Source organism: Sparus aurata, chromosome 22 (genome assembly GCF_900880675.1).
Source record: "Sparus aurata chromosome 22, fSpaAur1.1, whole genome shotgun sequence".
Taxonomy (NCBI): Eukaryota; Metazoa; Chordata; class Actinopteri; order Spariformes; family Sparidae; genus Sparus; species Sparus aurata.
Genome location: NC_044208.1, coordinates 22,979,740 through 22,991,279, shown reverse-complemented (window position 1 = coordinate 22,991,279; position 11,540 = coordinate 22,979,740). Strand labels below are relative to the sequence as shown.

At 40.3% G+C, this 11,540-nt stretch overlaps 2 protein-coding genes across 2 annotated transcripts; one reads left to right on the top strand and one right to left on the bottom strand.

The window, feature by feature from the left end:
• Window positions 1-1,782: 1,782 nt before the first annotated feature.
• On the top strand, window positions 1,783-7,257 carry rsph9 (radial spoke head component 9). The gene is made up of 5 exons (XM_030406100.1): window positions 1,783-2,275; window positions 2,352-2,511; window positions 2,995-3,124; window positions 3,402-3,548; window positions 6,953-7,257. Exons 1-5 carry the CDS (start codon window positions 2,049-2,051, stop codon window positions 7,111-7,113), a joined length of 825 nt encoding a protein of 274 aa, XP_030261960.1. The 5' UTR covers window positions 1,783-2,048; the 3' UTR covers window positions 7,114-7,257.
• Window positions 7,258-7,270: 13 nt separating this feature from the next.
• Window positions 7,271-10,581, bottom strand: mrps18a (mitochondrial ribosomal protein S18A). Its single transcript, XM_030406101.1, has 6 exons — window positions 10,376-10,581; window positions 9,320-9,351; window positions 8,608-8,712; window positions 8,385-8,508; window positions 7,903-7,975; window positions 7,271-7,786 (listed from the first exon to the last, which is right to left on the bottom strand). The coding sequence occupies exons 1-6, from the start codon at window positions 10,521-10,523 to the stop codon at window positions 7,642-7,644; spliced, it is 627 nt and encodes a 208-aa protein (XP_030261961.1). The 5' UTR covers window positions 10,524-10,581; the 3' UTR covers window positions 7,271-7,641.
• Between the last annotated feature and the right edge of the window lie 959 nt (window positions 10,582-11,540).

The window sequence follows — 11,540 nt, the reverse complement described above, 5'->3', positions numbered from 1 at the left end:
AAATAAAATGCAGGTGTATAATAGGCGATGATTCGCCTTTGAAATGATGATCCACAGCAGATGGACAATGAATACTAATATGGTTGGATCAGATATGAATGAAATTTGTGAATGAAATGAATTTTGGGAAAGAGAATATGAATGGAATGGTTGAAATTTATGGACAATAACTTCATGTAACCAGCTGAAGAAAGCAAACAGAAGTGTCACACACAGCTGGAAACTTTTGGTAATAGTTTTGACAAACATATTGTGGCTTAATATCCCAAACTTAACCAGACACACCAGACCATCACAAGCAGTTCAGACAGAGGCATTCCACCATCAAAATAAAAGCTTTTCGCTGCGTCGCTCTCAAAAATCCAACAGAAGTGACAAACAGATAAAAACAACTAATTGCAAATATTCAACACAGTGGCGAAACCACATAGTACACACTGACACCCAGCTCCTTCTTCCTCCTCCGGAATGCTAAATAATGTTTTAAACTATTTCAATCGTGACCAGATCACACCTCCACAGTAGCCTCAGTCCTTAAACAGACTCACACTCACACACTGTGCCTCTTCTGCTCTTATTTTCCGGCTGTAAATCCTATTCATGAAATTGCAGTAAGCCCAAAGGAAGACAGCCTGCTGTATGCTGCAGGTTCATGTCGTGAGGTGTTAAATTACCTTGAATTATTGCCGCCGGAGGACTTTAACTTAACCTCTGCGATATCTCATCTATTTTTGTGTGTTAGAACACCAATGCTCTCTCATGCTGTTTTTATTCCCTAATATGCGGAGAAACAAAAACAACAACTGTGTGGACGGAGCAAATGCACCCTAAAATGATCTCCTATAGCAGTCACGCTGGAGGGATCCAAGCGTGCATCCTGCCAGCTGTGCGAAGGGCTTAACCAACTCTGTCTTCCAGAGACGTGGGCTGAAAACTGCCAGACAAAAACGTGCCAGACTTTGTGGCTGTAAGGAAGTGGAAAATAACAGGATTATTCCACTAGCAACATGAAATAGCCTGAGATGCATGTACCGTATGTATAGGGACAGCTCAGGAAAATATATGTTTCTTTGCTTCACTTTCTCTGAAACTGTACAGTATAAACAGTATGTCTGAACCTCATTCAGTCTATACTATATATATATGGTAAGGTACTCAAGATGTGTGTAAGTGACTGTGGTACAAATAATAATTAAATATATTATATACATTGCATGCCTGTCATATTTTCCAATTGGACAGAGAGCAAGTTTCTGTAAGTTTCCTGTGTATTTACAAAGAAATAATAAAACATTTCATTCTTTTGTTCGTGTTGTTAAAATGCTGTATCATTAACTTTCTGTAGGGTTTAAACTTTTACCAGAGCCTTGTGTACATTTAAAAAAAAAAAATCTGAATGCTCTGCCATATTGTACAAAATCAGAATTCCCTTGTGTTAAAACATTCAAATTTCTGTGTTTCGAAAATACTTATTGCATGTAATTTATCTCGATACATTTTGTAGCAGCAGTGGGTTATTTTGCATATTATTCCGTCGCATTAATTTGAAGGGTATTATATATATTATATATCATTATTTAACAGCATTCTGATGTGTCTTTTCCCATCCCTGTGCCTTTATAGTTTATTAATATTTATGCCCTGTGAGACTCTTCTGCAGACGCACACTTGAAAAGCTGGGGCATGACGTCAGAGCAGAGTCGCGCGTGGTCTGGTCTGTATAAACAGTTCGAGCAAACACACCCGGAACGAGACGAAAACCAGCTTGTTTTGTCTCTGTTGTGACCGATATTTCCCGGCGGCACCACGCAACTCGTTACTTACAGAATACAAAAGAAAGTAATTGCAGTAAGTGTTGTGTAAAATGATTCTGCTGTAAAGTGGCACATGTTTTTTTTGTCCGTGTCAATAAAGCTTCCTGAATTGAACTGCGTTGCTATGACAACAGTGCATAGCAACCACGTTTGTTGTCATGCCGCAACGTTAGCTAGCAAGTAGTTCAAAACAGCAGCTAAAGTAACCGTTAAAGAAGTTTATTACATAAAACAATGGACTTTAAAACTTTATATTATTCTTGGGAGCTCGTTGCCGGAAGTGGACAGACTCTAAGTGTTGAACAGAGAGTCGCTCTGCAGACATCTCTGGTCATCCTGCAGAAGAACTACAAATTCAATCGAGTCCTGTTTTGGGGGAAGATACTGGGATTAAAGGATGATTATTTCATCGCTCAGGGGAGGGGAGAAGATGAGATGCAGGACAAAAAGGACCTCTACAGGTAAGTTGTGATTCTTGAGGGACCTTTAACTAGGAATCAATGGCCTTAGACTACTTCCTGTCTGCGTTATCTCTAGCCTCAACTGCATGGACTGGTTCCTGCTCCCCACCACGACAGACTCAATGATCCAGGAAGTGTCCATAGCTGCAAAGGGTCGATTCATAGGAGATCCCTCGCATGCGTACGAGCATGTTGAGATCCGCAGGGAAGGAGAGAGTGATGAGGAGAGGGTGGTGGTAAGTATGATCGACTCTCTGTAGCTGTAAGTTAGCAGAGCGGAAATATCGACCTGTCAGTTCATGAGACTCAAGACAAACTGCTTCCAATTCAAATGTTATTATAGTGTTCAGCAGCGCTACATCACATCAAATTATCCTGTGGGTTGTTTGAAAATACAAATCATCCATCTACTGTTATCTAAAGACAAATATTATAGCAGAGCATTATGCAGTTAAACAATAACTAAAGGATGGATGTGGGACCAAAATTAACAGTGAAAAAGAAAACAAAACTGCAGACAGTGTCCTTCTTGTGCCAACAGATATAGTAAGACTCACAATCTGAGGTCAGCATTTTCTGCAGCAAACAAGAGTTTTTATTCATGAAGATTTAGTGCAAAAAAAAAAAAAAAAAAAAAACTTCACTGATGTATTTTTCCTGGGTGAAACCAATGCGAGACATGCAATTCCAGCTCGGTGATGGACTGTACTTGGTTTCAGACCAAAGTCAGAGAGGAGAGCAGGCTGGCAGTGATGATACAGCAGATCGATGAGGAAGTGTCTGTGGTACCACGTGGCGCGTTCATCAAGAGTCCACATGGACTCGTCCAGATCAACCGCAGCTTTGGTGGTAAATATATATAAGTCTGGGACATGGTGTGTGGGCCTGTGTGTCACTGTGCAGTATTAACATAAGTGTGAGTGACCCTGACGTGTTTAATAAAGCATCAGATTTAATATTTATTTGAATTGGAACGATACCATAATAAAGATTTTGGGCAATATTTCACAACACTCCTCAATATGCGTGTTCCCAGTATATTTTGACATCATCCTCCTGTGTATTTGCTCCATCATTGCTGTGATACAGTTTGAATTACGTGGCAGTTATGTGTGTTGCTCCTCAGGGCTGTCTGACTCAGAGGCAATGAAGCTTGACAACTACCTTCACTTCAGCAAACCAAAAAATCTGAAGAAGAGATCCATCCTGGAAAAGGGCGACTTGAACCCAGCCATTGACTTCCTGGATTTATTGAGTGACGACATTCCTAAAGGTAAAACCACAGAGTTGTCTTGTGTCATCCAGTTGTTTCATCACGTATAAACAAATTTCATATTTTACAAGATTTGTTGCGACTATTGAAGCAACCCAATCACCAGTGTAAATGTTCACAATGTACTTTTCTACAAACCACAGATAACTTTAATGTCTTTAAGTTGGAACTAACATTTCTTTAAGTTACATTTAAAATGAAATGTTGTGACAAGTTACAAGGGTTTGGAAAAGATCATGTTTTGGCTTTAAAATCCTGCTTTAGTCGCCAGAAACATGACGATTTTTCTGTCCAAACCCCAAAAGAGTCTAACGGAGTAGTAACCAAGAGCTACCTGAACTTGATAGGTGTTCCCTTTTTTTTTTTAACATCTGAATCCGACTCAAGCCCAACGCAGTTAATGTAAGCTGAAGCACTGAGTTTGCATTACTCTGTGACTCAGCTGTTACAGTTGCCTGTTTAGAGATAACAGACAAGCAGTGTAGATGATTGTGGAAAGGCATTGCTATAAGCACAAAGATATATAATAAAAAAAATAATGTATACTTGCATTTTATATCTATGGTTACAAACGTACTAATTTCAGGCAGTGACCACCATGTTAATTGACCGAACCCATCCTGCCCCAAAGGTTTGCCTCAGGTATCCGTCCTTTACTGGCAATTTCCCAAGGTTAAAAAAACATCTGATTTTGTCAGATGTTTAATAAAAATGTGACCATGCATTGCAGAAACTTTACACTGCCAATATTATGTTTTGGTTAGGGGCTGATTGAAGTAAATGAACACTTCACAGTCTTTTTTATCTTACTGTCATTGAGCTCTAAGAGGCAATAAATGCAGTAAATCACACCAGTTCAAAAAGGTTAAACCTACTGGAGCCGTTCACACACAGTTGTTATGAGTATGCACTAGTGTTTATGAGGCTTTCACAATTTTAGTGAATCAAAGTCAGTGTTTTTCTCACTGCTCTGTCCCGGCTGCCATGCTACATTACAGCCTGATGAGGTGTGATTTTAGCACAGACGATTATGTTGATGCAGCTGACTGAAAGTCAACTGGGGTTTCTCCCAAGTGAGAACAACTGAATCATTTTACCGTTGAAATGATTGAATTAATTCCTTAAAACCTCTGATGTCAGCCTACCAGAGGTTTTCTGGGAATACGTTGGAAGAATTCCCCTTTTACTTTGCCCGTCATTACGTTTATTTATTTTTTTACATGCAGCGGTCTCTGTTGGATTAGACATATCTGGGATCTTGAATTCTGGGCCCACCAGAGGGAAACTACAGAAAAATCTAATTCTGTCTTTTTCCCATGAAACTGAGAAAGAGAAAAACAAAAGAGAAACCTGCAGAAGATGGGAAGAGTAAATGTGACTCACATTACTACTGGAAAACATGCAAGTAATAACATAAGTGGTTCAGCCAGTTTTAGCTAATTTACGAGAAATTAGTACTGCTAATCAGTGATGGACAGTAACCAAGTACGTTTACTCTACTCTACTTTTACTCCACAACATTTGTCTGACAACTTTATTTACTTTGTAATATTACAAGTTTTCATACCCGTTCTGTCTATAAAAAGCATTTATCTCCAAATTTGGGGATCTTTTTTCATGTGCTTTTTTCCCCCTGATAAACGAAAGCATGTGTTATGTGTTCCTTTATGGTTTGAGAAAATTCTGCCACTTCTTAAAGGGTAACTCCACCAATTTGAGACATTAAAGTGCGTTAACAGGTATTGGGGAGTTTACTGCACATGTGAAAGTAGCACAAAACTTTGTGGCGCTACAGAGAGAACTGCGTGTAATCTGATAAATAGCCTTCAGTCAGTAGCATTTTTTGGTAATGTATGCACCAGGTTTTTGAAAGCAGTCCACTGGTTTAGCATTGCAACCAGAGATATCACTTTTCTTTTCTTCTGCGCATTCTTCTTCATTTTCAAGACCTGTAAGCGCACTTTAATGCCTAGGACTGGCTGGATGCATCGTAACAAAGTTGTCTTTTTGGAGGTGTGTGGTTCTCATGGAGAGCGGCGCTACAAATATATATTATAGAATATGATGCATTGCTGTAGATTAAACACAATGACAGGGAACTCTTTATTCCCAATGACTACTTTTACTTACACTTAAAAGATGTCTTGATGGCTGATAATACCGATATTATACTTTTAAGTAAGGTTTTCAATGCAGGACTTTTACTTATTGTCGTGTTGTAGACAGGCATTCAAAATGTTACGACAATGAACTTGCGGAGACTTGCTTTCTTGAGTTTGTTTTCTTTCCTTAATTTTTTATTGTCGGTCAAATACTTGATTGCGTGCGAGTAGCTGAAAGCATGAAATGATGAGGAAGAGTCTCTTATGTTTGCTTCTCCCAAATCTGGTGGGAGAATGACACAATTTCTAGGGAACACACTTACACACGTTGGAAAAAATGAAACCCAGGAGGCGAACAATAAACACTTGCTTATTGTGAGAAAGAATAATGTGAAAATAGTCGTGTTTTAGCGCGTTAACTTGGTTGCTGAGCTGGATGTCCTCCAGCCAACAGTGACTGTAGATCAAGTGAGGCTCTGGACTTCCAAGTGTATGTGTTTGAAAGGGAGAAAAACAGTTTAGCGCCCGTAACCAAACATGCAACAACAGATGTCTGATTTAAGAGGGCTTCCACAAGTGTATACGTTTGTGTGTGTTCCTCGAGTTGATGCGGATGTCGACGGTGTCATCGCTGCAGCTGACGTTACACAGCTGTCTCAATGCCACACTCGCATTTGCAAACTCCAGTTCGCTGAAAAGGAGAAAGGGCTTTTAAAAAAAATAATAAAATTAAGGGGACTCTGGGGGAAATGCGGTACGAGGTATCTGCGCCAAAAGACAGGTGCTTTCCTCGGAGACCCTGAGTCGGGTTTTCCCTCTTTTCCACAGCAGTCCTGCGAACTGTTTGCAACTCCTGATTTACAGCTTTAGGTTTCTCCTCCTGCAGCAGCACACCATATGTTGTACACTGGATACCAAAGTTCGAGTCAGTTTTAGCTGGATCACAAGAAAGGTGATGCAACAGCCATGTAATTCTCCACAATAATCTCCCTTTTCTGTAAAAGAAGGGCTTCATGTTTACATAGTAGCAGATCCAATTCTTGTTCTCAATTCCCCAGGTCTTCACGGTCGCACCCTAACATATTGAGAAACGGGTTTAGACTGTACATATCAAAAGCACAAAGGGTTGATTTATTGGAGTATCCCATGGCTGCTTCTAGCATGTGAACAGTATAATGTTCTTGGACTTGAAAAGAAAGATTAAAGCAGCTTTGATTTCAATTCAGCTCAGAGAACAAGACGTGACAGACTCCTGCGTTTAATATCACTTGTTTACAGAAAGTCTGCTTTGTTTGTGTGTAGGGTCATGGAGTCTTCAGCGTGAATGCGCCGGCAGAGTGTGCGTGCTTCGCAGCCTGTTTTGGCTGGGCCTGACCTCCTACCACGTGCCAATGACACCACAGCACGGTTACATCTACATTGGGGATGGGACCAAGAATCTAGACCTTCCCTTCATGCTTTGAAAAGAGACATCTCACACTCCTTTCACGCTACAAGTTCTCATTTCTCTTTTAACCACGTTAAACTTCAAAATGTATTAAATGCAAACATTCTGCTGAACTTTATGTTTGTCTTATCTTAAAACAAATAAACTGAAGAGGTCCAGTCATGCTGTTTTTGTTCCATTTTGTCCTCGTCCACACACATGTTGAGAGCATTTTATTTGCACATCTGTGTTGCCTTGAGTATACACAGTCAACATACCACCTACTTTGAAACTGTAACATTGACCCAGCTGATGCTCACATTAACTTGCCACAGAGTTCACTTCAAGGGCTTTTGGAGACAGAATGGATGGTTGTGGGTGGGGCTGAGCATGATTCATTATCAGTGTGACGTAGTTTTATAAACAAAAGGTAGTATAAATACAGATGGATGAAGCTTTTAGGCCTATTCCCAGGGCAGTGTGATAGAAGTCATACCACTTGGATATAAAAGGGCCCACCCACTCTGGTGCAGTTGCTGCACCGATTCGTCAGACTTTCTGTCCTTCAGTGTTTTAAGTAAAGGGGCTTGACGCTGTAGCACACATTGTCCTTCAGTGCCGGGTCGCCAACAGGCATGCGCCTCTTACTCCACTTCAGTCCACTTTTATAGATGGGTTTCACCGAGTCAATGGACCAGCGGGTCAGGTATCTGTACAACACACAGTACAAGTGGACGATTCAATTAAATAGTTGCACAGAGACAGGTGCTAAAGATTGATACATAATGGTGACAGGCACACATAAGCAGACACATGAATACATTACCGGTTTAGTTGGGGCTTGGGCCTCTTTGGGACATGGCCCTCTGGAAGTTTGGGTTTGTGGTCAGGCAGCAGACCTTCAACACAGAAAAACATGAGTCATGTTTATGTACTTCATTTAAAAAACAGCCCTTCAGGAGTAAATCAGGTTCAACAGGAGAATTTGCTGGGTTCTATTGGTGCCACATATTCAGGTTCACACACATTTGTCAAGGTAGGCTGTCCATACAGCCTAGTAACGAATGTTAACAAAAAATATGAGAGGAACGTAAATTTTTATTCTCTTTCACAGAATAAATCAAGCACTCCAAATGACCCATATATATTTTGGCCTTTCCTCAATTTCACAAACTTTCAAGGATATTAAGGACCCATGGGAATCTTTTTGAAATTTGCTGAAATCTTGCAATGATAGTAACATTATTAATAGCCCGTATTAGGCTGGGCGGAGATTTAAAACCAGGAGCAGGCCGCAGCAGCACTGACCTGCTCTGTGGGCCATCTGCACACAGATGGCAATCTTGCGATGTTCCTCCAGACAGAGGCCGGTGATCTTCCTGGGCAACAACCCTCCATCTGACCGGATGAACTGACTGAGCAACAAGACATCCTGCAGGAGGTTAAAAAAACAATGAGAAAGAAAACAGCTGATACACCTTCCATAATGTCTCAGATGATTGGGTCACTGCATGCTTGAGGACACATTTACCGTGTAGTTGTATTTGTGCTGCAGGTTCCACCTGTAGATGGGACACTTGGCTGTGGGGTTTGGAGGCTGTGGTGCTGCTGGAACGTCCAGTATTTGTCCTTCAATCTGAAAGACGATTCATATGACAGCTGTTAGTACAATCATAAGCTTGTCAGATATTAATATTTACATAAACATTAAGAGAAAGCCTTTAGAATCATAAGTTCTTCTCTCCTACTACCCTGTGTTGAGTCTCTCCATTGGAAAACAAAGTGAAAACCTGTGTTGCTCTCAGGGATGCTATGATGCTGTCTGAACATTCAAAATCTCAATGTTGTGTCAAATGTCTCCAGCCCAAAAGGCTCTACTATTAAGATTTTAAAAATGGATTCAAGACAAACTCTGACAGTGCAGAGCATCTATTTTGTTACAAAAAAAAGGGGGAATGTTGTCTGGTCTTTTAATTTTTTTCTTAAAATAATATAATGCATGACGGAGACATTAGGAGTGTGGAAAATAAATCATATGCACTTATACAGTATACCCAGCATGTAATTCTGCTCACAGGATTTATTAATATATCCAGTTAATATCTTGTTGTATTGTGTTTTCTGACCATTGTCATAATGCATTAAAAACAGAAAACAATTGTCTTATTAAAAAGAAAATACTGGATGTGAACCACAAAAAACATTAGTAAGCTACATTACTAACAAACATATGGTCTACATACCGTTGTTGTTTTATTGTCTTTCTTCTCCACCACTGTAAAACAGACATTAAATGATATTAGGTTTGATTCATAAATATTTCTATTTTTTCATCAGTAACGCAACTGTTGGCTGTAGTCTTTATAATTATGCATTTTCACAGTCTTATATATTTCATTAGTTTCATGACAAACAGACTTCTCAAAATGAAGGATTATCTTTTAAACTGACTATCATATTCAAAATTCACGTTGCAAATCAGACACGATCAAAAACTTTTTTTGTCTCTCTCCATTCACTACCATACAACCACAACAACAAGTTATTCTGGAGAAGAAGAAAAAGGTACGTGACTTCGGCTGTTGACACTAAATAATCTGTATCTGTGCAGTTACATTTATCAAATAAATGTCATGGTGAGGAAGTATAAAATAGCAGAAAAAAGGAAATACTCAAGTAAATTACCTGAGTATATTCTATCATTGGCTGCTCTAAATTTTAACACGAAGGATTACATTTTTTGCTATAAATGAATATCGGTCTCTAATATCGGTTTTGAGTCTCCTTGATATCGCTGTTGGTCCTGAAAAAGCCATATCAGTCAGTCGACCCTTATTATTAATCGTCACATACATTCAACAGTATCCTCTAAAATCAGGCATCACATCCTGCACAGAAGTGTAGAAACACTTAGATAAACAGACCAACCTCGTCACATTTGGAGTAGGAGGAATAAAAGAAAACATGACACTTATTGAATTCACCTTCAGACAGGGACCTGCTACACTCTCTTTACTCTTCTATGTCACTACACACTGAATGCATGAAGCGGGGTTTCATGTTAAAAGCTAGCAGCTATGTGTTGACATTAGTTTATCATCTCTGCTGTTGCATTTGCGATGAAGCGGAGCACTTTTCATCGTGGGAGCATGTTCAGCGCTGGTCTTAGTGACTCAAAGATGAAATAACCCTGCGAACGTGTTGTTATTGGGTTAAAATGCTAGCTAAATGCTAACCCGGCTATGCTAGCTCTTGTAGCATCGCCGGGTTAAATCTTAGCTTCTGCGGAGAAGTCTCACCTTGGCGGATCCCTCGGCTCTGAACGGTTAAAGCCGGCAGCTGCGGGACAATTATCCGCTGTTGAACCTTCACCATGGGACATGTGGCACCAACTTTTAAGCCCGCAAACGAGGTCCACACAGACCTCAACATACTGCGGGCTGCCATGTTTAATTCCTGACCTTCGTCTTCGTCTCTTCCTGTGCGGTAGTCTCGCGAGAACGAAGACAGCGACACCCCCGGTGAACACCTGTCATTACATCGATGTTGAGCGAAGACCAGGGAGAAGGAGGTTACACAAGTAAATAAATCAGCGCAAATAGCCCTCATATCCGTGTGTGACTGATGTTTGTTTGTGTTTAATGTACTGGCTTGATAAATATAGCTGCACGGCCAAGAGGAAATTCCTTCTCAAGACCAGATAAAGGCTTTATGATCCTTTCATCAAAAGCTTTCCCTCACAGGACAAACATATTATGAGCCAAGATCGAGATCTAATTAATTACAAATACATACAAAACAAATTGCAGCACATTATCAAATAGAATTAATCAGCAAGGGGGGAAAGCAAGGGGAGAATGGAAGGAATGGCATGTTGAGATGGATCTAAGGCGAGGGGGAGGAGAGAGCCGAAGAAGAGATGACAGTGATACCCAGATCAACAAGAGGGCCCTCAGAGAAATCAGTGTAAAAAAACAAGAATGTATTTGTCTACAAGGGAGGTTTAAACATAACATGCGAGTGCATAGGGAAAATAAATCCTGCAGTGTATACGATAAACTGCAGCATGTAGGCTCTCTTTGGATCCTACAGAAGCTTTAATCCCTGTTCTGCTTTTGTTTAGATGCTCAGAGTTCACAACAAAGGGTCCCTGTTCGTGCCTGCGCTGATACCACGCTCATCAGATGAAGGTACGAGAGGCACCTAGAGGAGCAGTGTAGGAACACGCCAAACTTTTGTCGCAGAATAAAGAAGATACAGGTAGATCCTCCGTGCCCAGATAAAGAGAGACTCAGAGAAGATAAAGAGTTCAGATGTTCGATAGTGTTATCGAGGGGAACACTGTGCCATTGTCTGGTTGTCGTGTTTTTGTTTGCTCTTTTTTTGTTGCAGGATTTATCTCATGACTTCATCTGTATGCAACGAGGCGGCCTTAAGAAAGCCGAGGCAGACTGTACTAATGGA

Bases quoted from the DNA above. Each gene is read 5' to 3' on its own strand.
- rsph9 (XM_030406100.1), top strand. From the start codon at position 2,049: ATGGACTTTAAAACTTTATATTATTCTTGGGAGCTCGTTGCCGGAAGT. The intron at 2,512-2,994 runs GTAAGTATGATC...ACTTGGTTTCAG, and splicing joins GTGATGAGGAGAGGGTGGTG to ACCAAAGTCAGAGAGGAGAG. The intron at 3,549-6,952 runs GTAAAACCACAG...GTTTGTGTGTAG, and splicing joins GAGTGACGACATTCCTAAAG to GGTCATGGAGTCTTCAGCGT.
- mrps18a (XM_030406101.1), bottom strand. From the start codon at position 10,523: ATGGCAGCCCGCAGTATGTTGAGGTCTGTGTGGACCTCGTTTGCGGGC. The intron at 9,352-10,375 runs GTGAGACTTCTC...TCTGTTTTACAG, and splicing joins GAGCCGAGGGATCCGCCAAG to TGGTGGAGAAGAAAGACAAT. The intron at 8,509-8,607 runs GTAAATGTGTCC...AACCTCCTGCAG, and splicing joins AGCACAAATACAACTACACG to GATGTCTTGTTGCTCAGTCA.